General features: G+C 45.2%; 1 protein-coding gene across 1 annotated transcript; it reads left to right on the top strand.

The window, feature by feature from the left end:
* Positions 1-1,975: 1,975 nt before the first annotated feature.
* On the top strand, positions 1,976-5,489 carry LOC139057672 (muscle LIM protein 1-like). The gene is made up of 4 exons (XM_070536370.1): positions 1,976-2,133; positions 4,145-4,260; positions 4,329-4,503; positions 4,567-5,489. The coding sequence occupies exons 2-4, from the start codon at positions 4,146-4,148 to the stop codon at positions 4,595-4,597; spliced, it is 321 nt and encodes a 106-aa protein (XP_070392471.1). The 5' UTR covers positions 1,976-2,133; position 4,145; the 3' UTR covers positions 4,598-5,489.
* Positions 5,490-15,757: the final 10,268 nt, after the last annotated feature.

The following is a 15,757-nucleotide window of genomic DNA, read 5'->3' as shown; positions in this document are numbered from 1 at the left end:
AGCCGTTCACTATCACTATTTTCTATATCTTTTGCCCTGCATTTCACTCTTCTAAAGTATATCTCTTTAAAACGTTTTCGCATATTGGTTGCAATGTCTTGAACTTATGGATAAGGTATGATAAGTTTGACTGGAGGAGGTGGAGTTTATGTTCATCAAATTTATGAGCTGGTTGGTTGAAATGCTCGGCGACGGCTTTGGGAAGCTTTTTATCTGACAATTTTCAGCTGTGTCTACGCAATGTCCGTTTAACGTGACGTTCAATGATTGTCTCGTTTCAGCGATATATTGTTTCTTACAGATGGAACATTCAAGCATATAAACCACATTGGAACTGGTGCAAGTAAAGCTAGTTTTAACTTCCTGTGTATACCTAATTGCGGTGCTTTTAATTTGAATGTCACTTCTAAGGTGCCTGTAAGTTGTGCACTGGTGGCGACAACACGCTTTTACTACGGGGGAATGCTGTTGGCTGATTTTCGCCTGCACTAACATGTTTTTAATGTTTATGTTGCGGTGATAGGTCACCCTGGGTACCCCCAGGAACGCTTTTCTCAGGCGCACGTTACTTGATAAAATTCTGTGGTATTTTCGTAGCACGTTGGTTTATAATCAATACACTGTTGTGCCAAAAAAGGAAAAAGTAAGGACTTGGGAGGGAGAGTACGAAACCACAGATTGAGCGGTTGAGAGTTGGTTTATGCTTGGGAGGGCATTAGAATGTTTTGTTATGAATGCTGGTGGTGCCTCATATTCTGGTGTAGGCTGTTTTTTTTTTTAGCTAATTCCGACTGCCTCACCAATCTTTACGCGATGTCATAAGCTCTGTCGAGAGCAACCTGTGGACAGTTTCTTTCCGCTGGCGTTGCTTTAAGGTCATTAGGATGGTGGACATACTCGTTGTCTTCGCTGCAGATTCTTGTTATTCGTGTTGCTTGTCCGATGAAAGTTCCTTGCTTTCAGTGTCACCCGTTATGACTGTTGCAGTCTAAATATCACTGGCCATCCTTAGGCCTCTTTTACAAGGACTTCCTCAGTTTCTTTATTTTCTACAGAGTGGAATGACTCATGATTTTTCTTGTTTGACGGAGATCAGAAAGGAATGCTAACACACACAGGACGGATATTATCAATTTTGCGCTTTCCTAAGCAGCTGTAACAAATTTCTTATTCTTTTCTGTAACGCGTAACCGTGCATCGCCCATTTTCAGCGCGGGACACGGGGAACCAAAGCGCGGCACGTCAGAGGCGGTGCACTAAAGACTTCGCTATTTGTTAGCCGGGCGCAAGTTCGCCCAACGTAAACTAGTTAAAGTACAATCTTTGCAGCAACGATTATTTTGATCATTTTGTCCTAATGTCGTTCAAAATCTGGTTGCCATTTAGCCCGTGAATTTAAAATGCTCTCAAGCTTATGTGCATGCTTCAACGTTTTCAACTGGCACATGTTATTCAGCGTGCTGAAATGAGGCTCTGACTCGTTTCTGACTGAACGCAATTGTCAGGTGAATAGGTGTCACGAACGGGAAATGGCGACGCCTGGAATATCGTGCGCGAATCGAGGCCAAAGGGAGTCAGAATATAACACGTGTGCACGTCGTTGGGTAAATAAGCAGACGATTACTGTAATCGGTACCGCAGTTGCACCTATAACAATTTTGTATTTCACGATAATGAGCGGCTCGCGCCGAGCGCGTGGTGAGTAACTGGAGGCGATCGCTGTCACCACCGCCGCAAGAAGGAAGAGCCGCTGACGCGCCGGCAAGGTCACCCAAATTCACGTCGTCCGAAAAGCCTTCTTTCGGCGCGATCGTTGAACCACAGCAACGGAGAGGTCATGAGCGTCACGGCCGCGCCGAGCGCAGAATGGCGCGCCGTGCGCAAACCCTGAGTCAGACGAGGGAGGGAAACTTGAGCTCGCCTCCTCCGCGACCCGATGATGTCAGCGGCGGGAGGAGGCCGGCTGGGCCAGAGAGCCCTATATGTCGCTGGCACTGCTTCGGAGTGCCGTGTGCAAAGTGTTAGAAAAATGGAAGGTCCGCCAGCGGCCCCCGCACACGCTCACAGGGTTCTGCTGCGAACTGCCTAAGTGCGCCGACTCCTAGACCGACCGAGCCAGCCGCTCTCCCCGAGGTAAGCCACCAACGGATTACCTTCGCTGCTGTGCTGGATTTGATCGTCACGCAAGAATGGATTAGTGTTTGCCGGAATACGTAGCGTTCCATCGGCGGTCACGGTAAGCAGACTCCCTAACGCACCATGACGCAAGCAGCGACGGGTAAATGAAATGGTTATGGAGCAAGGTGCCTAACTGCATCTCACCTTAAGACTATTAACGGTTTAGGCCTTCCATAGCGGGTGTTGCAAAATGCTGGATTTGCTTCAGTAGATTGCGACATAGGAAATGTTAGCGGCAACGACTCGGCTGCTTGCGCACAACGTCTTACGCGGGTAGGCGCTCGTGCGCAGGCGAACACGTTACACGCTTCCAGTAAAGCGCATCGGGACACTGGACATTGTGCGATAACGCATACCTATTTGTGTAGTGGAAAGCGCGAAGGAGGATGTTCTGAGTCGTGAGCAAGCAGCCTGGCCTTGTGCGGGCCTTGTGCGGGGCCCCGAGCCACAAATAGTCTCCGCACTTACCGCGCTCCGAAGCTGGCCCCGGTCCAGCGCCTCCCCGAGCTCGAAATACGCCATGGCACCGAAATAGCGCGCGGCACGGAGCCGCGCTCGCAGAGACGCGGAGCTTTCCCTAACGCGTTGTAACAACGTCCGAAAAGCACCTTCGATTGATGTGGGCGTACGGAACACTCCTATCATGCCGTGCTTGGAGCTAGTTGGTTGCAGCGCCTTACTGTGACCACAATGAGTGCGATGAGTTAAGCACGTTTTCGGCATGCGAAAAAGAAGTTGTTCAATGTGTTTCACTTTCCCGTCAAAAACAGTATACAGGACAAACCGCGAGATGCGTAAGCACGCTCCTGCATGAACCTGATCATACCTGTAGGCAAATCAGCCATGCTGGAAGCATAGATGCACATTGCAGTAAGTTAGAGTTCCAGCGAAATTTTGAGCATGATTTCAGCAGGAAAAGTAAAAAAGAGAAATTATCGAAGCCTTCAGAAAGCGGCAGATTGGTGACGGCATGAACGTTAGTGCACCATCAATTCATATTAATTAAACTCTGGGGTTTTACGAGCCATTTGTCATAAAAATTGTTACAGCGCAAACACATGCAACCACAAAGTATGAAGGACGGGACAAAGGCGCTTACGAGCCAGAACAGCGATATTATTATGAGGGACGGCGAAGTGGGCGGATTAATTTTGACCACATGCGGTTCTTCAACATGCACCCGATGAATGGTCACGGGCGTTTTTGCTTTACACTCTCATAAAAATGCGGTGCCCGCGGCCGCACTTTTATCTCGCGAGCTCGTGGTTAGCAGCACAACGCCGAAGCCTCTATGCCACCGCGGCAGGCAGTGCACCATCAATTCGACTCGTGAGATGAGGTTGCTTTCATTCGGGGAAAACAAGGTTTCGCCAACACGCATGTGAGTGGAGATGCATCCTCTCCTTTCTTTTGTGAACGTCTTGTAATCGGGACAGGTTTTGACTTGCTGATACCAACACATATACGCAGCCAACGTTATCCAAGCTGTTCAACAACAACAAGCAAAATATGAAAGAAAGCATGATGCTTGATAAGATCTTAAGCGCTATGGTGCTGGGTCAAATATTTCTGGCGTCAAACACAGTAGGTCGTAAGGCCGTAATTTGCAACATGTTTATACTTATTTTTTTCGTTGAACAGCTTGGCTAGCGTTAGCTATGTCAACCTACATGTACAATGATTGTGTGAAGAGTTCTTGGCGCTAGTCCCGTATCGTCCTTTATTTGCGTCCGAGTTCCTTACTTCACAGTAGCGCGCAGCACTCATTCAGCTTCTATTACAGCGTTCATTATAAAACAATCTTCATTACATTGATGCTGACGATACCCTAGCGTGCACGTGTATTGTAAGTCTGGCTATCCTATGTTAACCTTACGAGTGAATCACGCCACGCATTTCGGGCTATCGTACGACTGCTCGTGGGGGGAGGTTTTGTCATTTCTTTCTTTTTTTTTCCTTGTGGCAGGATGCCTTTCAAGCCCGTCGAGCATGCCAAGTGCCCCAAGTGCGGCAAGTCCGTCTATGCCGCCGAGGAGATGCTGGCCGCCGGCAGCAAGTGGCACAAGACCTGCTTCGTTTGCGGTGAGCGCGCTCGGGGAGGAAGTGTAGGGTGAGAACAAAACGTTGAGTGGCCACGTTGGCAAGCGCAGGTCTTTGCCACAAGCGGCTGGATAGCACCAATGCCAGCGAGCACGGAGGTGAGCTGTTTTGCAAGCAGTGCTACGGCCGCAAGTTCGGACCCAAGGGCTACGGCTTCGGCGGCGGTGCCGGCTGCCTGTCCATGGACAAGGGCGAGCACCTCGGAAACACCGAGTGCTCCATGAGGTACTCGAGCGTCGGCCGCCTCGCCGTCGCCCACGACTGAGTTTGTTTTTTCTTTATTTGCAGCAACAAGCCACATGACCCTACCTACGGCTAAATGGACACTTCTTATGACTGAGCGACGAAATCCAGTGATGCACTTTTGTAGTTTTTTTTCTTATACTCCATCATCACACATCTAACAACTATCCGCGAAGTGCACGATGCGATCGCTTCAACCTAAAGCACTTCGGGAACGCAACTCCCAATATATCGCTCTTCATTTAGCGAACACGACAAAAGAGAGCGAAAAAAAAAAGAAACGGGAGAAAAGCGTACGTTTCCTGCAATAAGCGAAATTTCGTGAGTGGCGGCTTATGCCGCGCCAGAAATTTCGAAGTCACTTTTTTTTCGTTCTTTTTTTTCATTTCTTCCTGCGGAAGCAGCAACCAGTGACCTTTGAGTGGATTGAACGATTGGCGAAGGTTATTCTTAGAAGCCAGAGTGCGAGTCCTATATTTGGCGCAAGCATATAGTCCTACTACGTTTGTCGACGAAAATATAAAGTTGTGCTTGATTTCGCTTCACTCTGCTCATTCCATAATGGAAACAAGCTGTGCTCTTTTTTTTTCCTATTTTTTCTTGCTTTTGTACATGTCAACTTGTGTTTCGCGCTTCTCACATAAGCCCTAAGGTGTAAGCGAAGATCTAGTGTGAGAACAGCTTCGCTGAGGGCTCATATAGTGTCTTCGCTCCAAGATAGAAACGCGGGCCATACAGTGGAGCAGCGCTGTAGACTCCACGGTGCGACGGCCTGCCTCGGCGCTTAACGTGCCGCAAACAAATGTTCCCTTTCGCATCTTCCCTATTGCTCCAAGAACGCTAACGAAAATTGCTCCTTCAGGCTTGAGGCGCGTTGTTACGTTTAGTCTTGGTATTAAAGCAGTATCGAAGGTAGTTTTCTGTCAAATTGAATTTCCCCTGAAATAAAGATTCGTACGATATATGAATTGAAATGTTTCTCTCTCTCTCTTCTTTCTTTTAAAATTTGTAACAATCTCTGGTCGTGTGCTTTCTGTTGTAAATACAGTTTTTGTGGTGTTAGACGACGAACTTTCGTAAGGGTGGCTGAACGGGCATGTTTCACCGTTGGGTAGGAGCGCGACGATCTACAAGGGAAGGAAGAGGAAAGAGCGATTTTTCCTGTTAGTTCTTTTAATTTCAATGTAGGTCGCCGCGCTGCTAAACAAAGATGAAACTTTTGTAACTGTAGCGCATGACGCAGAACTTCCCACTATGAAGCTGCCAAAGTGGGACAACTCGAGGGCTATTGCAATCTGCGAATGTTACAACAAAATGTAATTACGCAAAAGAAGCAGCATTTAAAGCATGCCTTACCAATTTCGGAGTATGCTTCTCTGATCTGTTCAGTAGTGTGCGTACTAATGCATAAAGAAAATCCAGCCTCTCGCCGTAAAGTTTGTCGCCGGAAGTAAGACCACTACGAACCGCAATGAATAAAGAACTCGGTCAGAACCCTTTGCCTGAACCACGAAGGAATTTGAGGCTGAGATACGAAAAATTTAATAAAACAGCTCCAAGCTAAAACGGTCTCATCAAACTATCTGAAACCCACCACTGTGCCTGCTCGCATAGAGACCATTCACTTAAGGTTAGGCTGTATCTTTCCAGGACAGATACTTAAAGATTGTTTTTTTTTTCCGCGAACAGCGATCCCCTTTTCTTACTACATATCCAGCTTCTGTGTTAACGTATCAGCTAGCACTCCAAGCGGCCGCGGCGAAAAGCTAGAGCATTTTCAAATGAACGAGCGGATTTTTCACGAATAATTAGATGTACCGTGCGAATATCGAAAAAGACAGGTGACAGTGAAGTTCTAGAAGACAAGCATCATGAGACAAATGCTGTCATTAGGATATGTAAAGCTAGAATTTTGTTAGCACAGATGTTAAATATCCAGCAATGGAAGCCTCTGGAAACGGGAAAAAAATTACCTCAATTTTTTTAGATACAAGTGTTCACGTGGTGATAATACTGGAGTGCGCATCGTGATAGTTGGTATAGTGTATGTAGTCCGAATACGATTGATACCTCTCTCGACTATCCGTACTTGACGTAACACCGTTCCCAGAAGCGATTTCTGAGAGTCGTACTTAACATCTTGATGAGCCCAAGCGGATCATTGGTGACTCGTCCGAATCAATGGCTCAGTGGTTTGCCTAGTTGCACTCACTTATCGCTCTACGTCAGGCTGGGAGTAGTTCAAAACAACACCCAGGTAGCGTAAGACCTGTTCACTCCGGTCCATGACGTTATACCAAGGTAAATATACCTGGTAGCGAAGCTTCCGTAGGAGCCCATACGTTCAAAACATGGCGGTCCGTCGCCGGTTCATGGGGCTTAGCGCCATCTGTATGTGGTGGGAACACTTCCGGCGGAATAAAAAATAACGTGACGCCATGTCCGTTAAAAGCAGAAGTGACGTCATTTTGTTTTCGAAGGCGCGAAATTTGTTTTGTTGTTCTTCCTTTGGAGCTATATATTCAAATGCCCCGCCATTCGACTTGATGGGCGCTTCGAGCTTTCAGCGTGGAAAGCGATGCAGGAAAAGGCCAGCCGTACGGTTGTCGAAATCGCATCCCTGCACAGAACATACTTTCTTTGGAGGCCGACGAAAGCTTTAGGTGTAGAGTGCTGATCCTATTGTCGGATGCCAAGCCCGTCAGCCAGCGCAGTCGCACGAAAACAACTACACAATAATCTGGCGGTCGTAACTCACTACTTTTGACTGAACAGATTAAGAAGCAATGAAGCTACCCGCGTCACCAAGTTCAGACAAACTTCGACAAGCAAGAAAGCACAAATTGTGAGGGGGGCGTATTTCAACAGGTGATACGAGTGCGCCTTTCTGCCCATTTCAAGACGTGCATTGCACTGAGAGTGATAGTGGCGTCAACGCCCCCTGTAGCGATGGGCGCTGAAAAGTAATGCATTTATTAATAATAATAAAATTAAACTTATTTTCTTAACTCACCACGAATATATAAAATTGACTAGAAATTTTATTTTCGTTGAATGAATCTAACTGTGTCTGGTTTGAATTAAAAAACGCGTTTTTCTTTCCCGATGTTTGTTCCCTCCAAACATAGTCGCGCTTCAATCGCTGGTCCCATAACCCCCCATGCTGATGTCGGTGACAATCTGTACTGAACCGCTTTTCGCCCGAAGCTTCGCGACCTATTTAAATCGACCTTGGTTATACTACCTGGCCCGAAATTTCCATTGCCAAAGCGGGCGTGACGAAAGCGGTGACGTCAAAACCACCGCAGCTTACTCGGGAGCATCCACATTAGGCTCTATGGTAGTTAGAATAGGTAGGATGACGTCACGAAGCGTAGTGAACAGGTCATGTACAATCTAGGTTATGATGTTCAAAACCGGGGTGCGTATATTAAAAAACCAGAAGGCACTGCCCCTTAGCAACGGCGGTTAACCGCCATTGGCTGAAACGCCGCCGGTGGCGCTCTCATGTCACGCCGTGAGGCTTATTGCCTTTCCGTGTCGCCCACGATGGGCTAGCCTAGCGTAAACGGTGTAGGGGGCATGGCGCACTCTCACAGCGTTGCAAAGGGAGCCGAGGGTCGCCGGCAATCGCATTCAACCGCGGTTGCTAAGGCCTAGAGTTTGCAAGTATGTAACCAGGCTCCGTGATTTTTTTTTTCAGCTACATAGGACGTAGTTCCACAGTCCACCACCAAAGGGCAGAAACAGGAAAGTCAAGTTTTGCTTTGGGTTTGGTTTTGTCATTGTTGCTCTTTAAATAATAAATTTCGAATGTTTCCTTTCCAAGACTTAGGAATGTGTTGCTCGTTTGTCAAGCCTTATCTTTCGTAATAGCTTTTTATTCCATGGACAACATACCTCTAAGCATGCACGCGTCTTTGGGATACGTAAAGAAAGAACGAAATTCAGCAATTCCTTCAGTTTTGAACTCATTTAGTTTGACAACAGCATTCTCCCACACTGAAGACCACGATCTTATTTTCAGTTGTCGGGTTCGTCCTCAAATAATTGGGTTCACCCCTGTTACCCCTCAATACGGCGATAAGCCTGCCTTGGGCGTTTCTCACGAGGCCGTGCTTTCATCAGCGCGCGACCACACGACAACGGGGCCCAACACAGACTGTGACGCGCACAAAAAGTAGTTCTCTTCCTGGCAACAACAATCGGCGCCCTGCGTAGAAGCGGTAAATATCGCGAATACTCCTCCACCAGAAGCGCACCCTGACAAGCTGAACTAACTCATGAAAGGGGCCAACATCGAAAGCTACTGTAGGAACCGGGTCGCCCTCGGTTTCCTAGATTGCGATGTATGCGGGGGCGATGGTGCAACATGAGCCGGCAAAACGGCGCGACTTCATTGGATAGAGTTTGCGACTGATTGTACGGTTGTGAATGACCGCGATACAGTCATCAGGGCCCGAATTCAAAAGCTTTTTGTTTGTAAGTGCTGTATGCACTGGCTGATTGCCGTCGCTAATAATCTGTCCTACATCGGTATTGGCTGGAACGAACGCTTTCAGCGTAAGAACGTTTCGTGAATACGGGCTCAGATTCCTGAGTATGTTCTCCTAGAGAAGACGACTGTTTTAAAAACGGAGCCCTTTGGTGCAGTGAGAGTGGGCTGACGCTTCCTGAGGTGAGCTCAGACACGTAGTACGCTCCCACATGGTGTGGGCTACCGTACCTGGAGACAGCGCGAATAATTTAAAAACAAATAATCATATTTACTTCATTCCTCCTACCGGACGTGTCCCGGGTGCATTCCTGACCTAAATACTACCTTGAGTCGCGACACCTCCAACGGCGAACCGGACAAGAACGCCGCAACCCACGTTCCGTGGGAGGAGGGTAGCTGTCGTATAAAAACGTAATAAAGAATATCTAATGAAAGGAAACATGTACTATAGTACTCACAACCATAATATAATTATTGAATAGATGAAGAAGTTATGAATTGTTATGTTTCCGACAGCAATTGTATGGACACTCCAGGCGCAATCTCGCTGTCATCGCCGTGATGGTCGGGATAAAGCGTGATAACGTTGTAACCACATGCCGTATGCTGTGTGCTCGAGTGTTTGACGAGGTTGACTGAATTAGTGAACGAATGCTTTATTAAAGCTTCCTGTACAGGGCACATGCAACTGTGGTTGACGAGAAAAAAGCAGGCCGCCTTACAGGCCTCACCAACCTAGCAACTCGGCAGTGGTGTCAATAATACCAACTCCAGCACAACTGAGAGTCGCCTTGTTGGAACAGATTCATCTTAAAGCTTTTTATTCGCAAACAAACGGACGAAAAACAGGAGCTACACAACGACGAGCGCTTTCTAACGACTGGTTTTATTTTTGAAGAACCACCTGCTTGAACACCCACAGATCTGCGCGATCTAGTCAACAGAGCACGCCTATAGCGCATATAATACCCACATATCTGCGCGATCTAGTCAATAGAGCACGTCTTTAGCACATATAACACTTGTGATAAAAAGACGTGGACCAAAGTCACCCGGTCAAAATAAAAACAGTAAGGTGCATGAAACAATCATTTACAATAAAATGTGCTAAGGATGTGATGATAGAAGCGCATTTTCTTTATCCAACAATGAAACAGAAAGATGGCTGATGCATTTTTCTTTTTGTTTTTCAATTCAGTGTGCTTCCACAATTTCGCTCGCGGTTTTATTCCTATGCCTATACGAAATGTTGGTGCTACTAAGACAAAGTGAGCAATCATGTTCTTGGCAATGCATTGCCAAATGCGTACTAGGGCGACCTTTCATACAAAACAAGTGTTCCCTTAACCTCGTGTTAATGCATCTCGCAGTCTGCTCTACGTACACATGACGACTCGTCATAGGAAGAACAACGTTCTTCGCGCGGTGAACAAATTGGTTTTTTCGCGGATGCTTAACACTACATTCTTTCTTTACATCATCCTTACTTTCTAACTTATTTTTAACTTTAGAACACACACTACCCATTCTGTCTTTTGCCGAAAATACCACTTTTACTGCGTAACTACCAGCCACCTTTTTAAGTCTGTGTGATAGGCCGTGCGCATACAGAATCACTGAAACCTTGGAAGCTACATCCTGCTGCCTTTGATTCTTTGTGCATTGTTCTTTATCCTGTTTAAGTTTTTTCATTAGTATAGCGAACGACGCCAGCATCACACCGAGCGGGTACCCAGCCTTCCTCAACCTAACAACTTGCTCAAAAAATGCAATGTTTGCACTTTGGTGACATGACTTCAATAACGCTGACCGGAAACACGAAAGGACTATCCCATTCTTCACATGCCTGGGATGGTTTGAGGCATAGTCCATTAGCGGTTTTCCATCTCGGGGTGAGAATGACCAAGACGCATGTTCCCGTAGGAATTCTCACTAGACACCAAGAAACTGTAGCTTATTATCTACCGGTACTTCCGAAGTAAATGTTAGGCCCTTGCCCAGAGAAATGAAGGCTTCTGCAACCCTATTCTTGAAAACACCCTTGTCTACATGACAGCCTAAAATCAAGTAGGCATCGACATATCTGTATACCCTACTTACTACACCTTCTAAATCTTTGGCCTACTCTTTGTCTATGCTTCCCCAAAAAATGCTACTTAGGATGGAAGCTACCTTTGACCCGATGCACACACCCCTTGCCTGTATATACGTTTCACCACAGAATCCTACGTCTGTATCCGCTAAATAAAACTGCAGAAGTTCAAGAAAGGATTCAATGGCCATGCCACACGTGTTGCGAAATGACACCTCGTCATTCTCATTTCTTATGCAATCTTTAACACTGCACATTAGGAGCCCATGCGGTAAGAAATAGTCGAGATCCTGAACATCTATGCTGAATCCCCAGCTGCAACTTGTACTATCTGATGCCACTAAATTCACAACGCCTTCAGAGCTTTTCAATAAGTACGGATCCTGTACTTGTAAGGAATTCAACATTTTTTGCAGGAACTCCGCGACCAGAACCTGCCAACACCCTCGCTCGGACACAATTGGCCTAAACGAAATTCCTTGCGTGTGTATTTTTCCCGTAAAGAATATCTCCAATTTCATTCCTTTTGAGTTCTTCACATGTGACGCAATCTTTTCTTGGTCACATTTTTTCAATACCTCCACTGCCTTCTTTTCTACGTTTTTTAGATTCACATAACCTTTCTTAAAGCACTTGTTCACCGCTAGGAAAGCCTTTTCTAAGTAACCGTCATTTGGTACAACAACCAGAAAGCCTTCCTTGTCTGCTTTTATTTATTTGCAAGGTACTGCCTGCCTTAGTCTTAGGCCTTGAGCAGAAGTGGACAGTGTGATATACAGGACAAAAAAATTAACAGTAAAAAGTTATAACAAAAATTTAATACATTGCAATAGACGTATTCCCCGATCCGCAAGAGCCGTAGAGAGCATTCCAACAAAAAAAAAAGGAAATCACAAAATTCAATATATTTTAGAATACGGATATTTGCTGAACCGCAAAAGCTGTACAGAGCATATTGATAAGGACATCGCGTACTGAACGACATCGCGCATGATGGGTAGGTTGAGCAGCAAAAGATCTACAAATAGTAATGACAAGCAAGCGAAAATAGCACTTGCGTATATTGTAAATCAAAAAGGAAAAAGAAAAGCTACATTTACACATACATACATACATATACATATAACAGCAAGTCTAAACGCTATTCAGCAGGTTGCAGAATGACTGGACTGTCGGGCATTCCACTGTACTGGCAGAGAGCTCATTCCACTCACTTATCGTCCGAGGAAAAAACGTGTTTTTAAATACGATTCTTCTGCGAGAAAATTCCTTTATTTTCTTCGGATGATTAGATCGTGTGGCACGCCTAGTAACTAAAGTAATATACATATCCTTATCTATCGCCAGCATATCATGTTAAAGTAAATACATGTATTTCAGTCGGTCCCTATATCGCCTTAATTTTATTGTTTCCACGTTAGCTTTGTTAATTAGAGCAGTTGGAGAGACGTGCCACCTATAACAGTTAAATACTAATCTAACAGATTTTCCTTGAAAGTTTTCCAATTGAGTAAAGTTCTTCTGGGTGTACGGGTCCCATACTACCGAGGCGTACTCAAGAATTGGCCTAATATACGTTTTGTACGCTAAAAGACGGATTTCTTGTGTGGACTGTCGAAGCGACCTTCTCAAGTAACAAAGTTGGCGCATGGCCTTTTTTTGAAATATGAGATATGTGATCGTTCCATCTAAGGTCGGATGAAAGTACGAGGCATAAGTATTTGTAGCTACTAACCGCAGATATAGTATTACCACTGAAACTGTAAGAAAATTTTAAGGGATGGCGTTTTCGTGTTACTGACATAGCAACCGTTTTCTTTGCATTAATATTCATTTGCCATGTGGCACACCACGTTTCTACCTTCGCTAGTGAAGACTTCAAGCAGATCTGATCATTTACGCTATTAACTTCTTCATATAGACAGTCGTCTGCAAATAATCGCATTTTCAAGTTTACTTCTTTTATTAAGTCATTGACAAAGATTAGAAAGAAAAGAGGCCCAAGGACGGACCCCTGTGGAATGCCCGACCGAATCGGTGCTGATCCAGAACGCGCGCCGTCGATAAACACACTTTGCCGCCTTGACGACAGATATGCCGAAATCCATGAAATCAAAAAATCACTTTTGACTATTGTTTGTAGCTTGAACAGCTTTTCGAATGCTTTTTCGAAATGTATGAATATTAAATCAGTTTGGCCCTGTCTATCTAGAACTGCTGCGAATTCGTGGATAGTTTCCAGTGGCTGTGTTCTTGTAGACAGTCCCTTCCGACACCTATGCTTCCTGGGATCAATTATATTGTTGTCATTCAGAAAGACCGAAATATGTTTAAATATAATACGCTCAAGAGTTTTTGCACATGTGGGTAACAATGCATTTGGTCTGTACGAAGTGATAAGCAGCCTGTTTTCTGATTTGGGCATCGGGGTAACTTTTGCGTACTTCCAGTCATCCGGAACCTCTGCACACGATAAAGACTTGCTAAATATGATGCACAGATATTTTGAGCACGACTCGGCATATCTCACGACAGAAGTAGTAGGTATGCCATCCATTCCAGGCGATTTTCTTGTGTTCAAATTCAACAAGAGAGATAAAATGTCTTCTTCGGTCACTGAGATATCTGCGATTGGCAGGCAATCAACTGGAAGGTAGCTTGGTTTACGACCGTCGTCATCCATAAATACTGAACAGAAAAATTGATTGAAATATTTTGCTATCAAACTTTTATCAGTTACGGTATCCCCGTCGATGCAGAAACTGGAGAAGGGTTGCTTTTTTGCAGAAAAATGACGCCAGAACTTTGCCAGGGAAGACAGCAGAAAATTCTTCAATGATACACTTTGATAGTATTCCTTTGCTTCTTTATTGCTTGCCTATAGTTGCAAACGTATGTTGGAAAGCTTACTGGCCTTGCCCTTTGTGGTACACACACGGTGCTGTTTTCTTATTCGTTTAGCCTTCCGTTTCAGCCGCACTATCTCCTTTGTAATCAATAGGCGTGTGCGCTGTTGAATGCTTAGTCTCATTGGAACAAAGTCCCTGACGCATTTTAAGACTAGGTTCCTAAAGAAGCACCACAGCTCGTTCACGCACCACGTTCCCGATTCAGATAAAAATATGAAATCATCCAGCGACCTATCCATGGCGTCCAACATGTCAACGTCCTTAGCGCGGCAAAAGTTTGGAACGAGGCTCCCTTTTTTCCTTGTTTTCAGTCGGACGGCCAAGTTGAACTGTTAAAGACATCATTTTGTGATCAGATATTCCGTCAAAAATATGTACTTTGGGATCACGACTGAGCACTGCACTGCTTACAAGGAATAGATCTAAAATTGAAACTGTATGATTCCGAATGCGCGTGGGTTCTTTTAGTGAGCTAAATCATGGAATACTACGAGGTCAACAAAAGCTTCAGCAGCACTAGAAAGTGGCTCAGGAAAATCGGTACTCCAGTCGATTGAAATCATATTGAAGTCGCCACCCAAGAGGACATTACAAGAATAGCTTTTGTATGAAGAAAGGAGTTCATTAAGGTCGAGAAAGAAGTTATCTTGAGTAGGGGGACGGTAGAAGCCTCCTACAATTGCAGTGTGCCCATCGAAATATACTTTAATGAGCACGCACTCAATTGCAGGTATATCAGGTAACCTAGACACCAGTAGTGCCTGTTGATAAATAATTTCAACCCCACCGCCGCGCGAACTTTTATCTTCACGATGAATTCCGTAACCTGGTTGTGTTACTTCCTCGTCGGAGATATCGAGATGAAGCCAAGTTTCCGTGATTATAAGAATATGTGGGTTGTGTGTTGAAATTACACTTTCAATATCAACAGATTTCTTAACGATCCTACGTGCATTAAGGTTGATGAAACGGAGGGGCTTTTGGGCATCTCTTTGGATTCATTGTAACTGGTGTCTTTCTTCAGTTTGTCTGCCTGTGGGAATCCGCCTGTCACTTGTGCCATCCCATCAGAATAGCTCGTCATTAATCCTAATTTTGTCGTACACTAGTTGGACTTTCCCCCCAGCAGCTCTAATGTCGGAGGCGCTATCCCAGAGTTTCTTTCTTTTAAGTCTTGTGGGCGCTGAAAAGTCTTCCGAGACCGAGATATCTTTATTTATCAGTTCGAAGCAATTCTGTAGTACGGCCATTTCTTTCGTGGTGGTCGAAAGGTTTTATTATGATTGGGCGTGGTCTAGTCCCGTGTCTGCGCCCGATCCTGTGAAGTCGTTCAGCCGAAGAAACTTGCACACCGAGAACGCTCTTAAACACGTCCCATAACACAGCTCGCTTCAGAACATCATGAGTTTCGGCAGCTGCTTCTTTGACCCCAAAAACCAGAAGGTTGTTCCTCCTGAAACGATCTTCTAGATCGACAAATTTGTCCTGCCTGACTGTCTACTAACCTCTGCACACTTTTCTAGAGGCCAGTGACTTTTTTGCTGACTTCTTTAATAGCCAATGCGGACTCCTCAACCACCTTTAGTTTCATTTCAATTTAATCTAACCGTTTTTCTATTTTCTTCTGACCATTAAGTAGTTCTACTAACAGTTCATTCAGTCGAAGGCCTAGGTCCAGGATTGGACTCTACATCCCCAGAAAGCATTAGAAGAGAGAAGACAAAATTCTGAACAACC

Source organism: Dermacentor albipictus, chromosome 3 (genome assembly GCF_038994185.2).
Source record: "Dermacentor albipictus isolate Rhodes 1998 colony chromosome 3, USDA_Dalb.pri_finalv2, whole genome shotgun sequence".
In the NCBI taxonomy this organism is placed as follows: domain Eukaryota; kingdom Metazoa; phylum Arthropoda; class Arachnida; order Ixodida; family Ixodidae; genus Dermacentor; species Dermacentor albipictus.
This window is presented reverse-complemented; position numbering and strand designations above follow the sequence as displayed.

Coding starts and splice junctions, on each gene's coding strand:
- LOC139057672 (XM_070536370.1), top strand. CDS start 4,146: ATGCCTTTCAAGCCCGTCGAGCATGCCAAGTGCCCCAAGTGCGGCAAG. Junction 4,261..4,328: donor CAAGACCTGCTTCGTTTGCG/GTGAGCGCGCTC, acceptor TGGCAAGCGCAG/GTCTTTGCCACAAGCGGCTG. Junction 4,504..4,566: donor AACACCGAGTGCTCCATGAG/GTACTCGAGCGT, acceptor CTTTATTTGCAG/CAACAAGCCACATGACCCTA.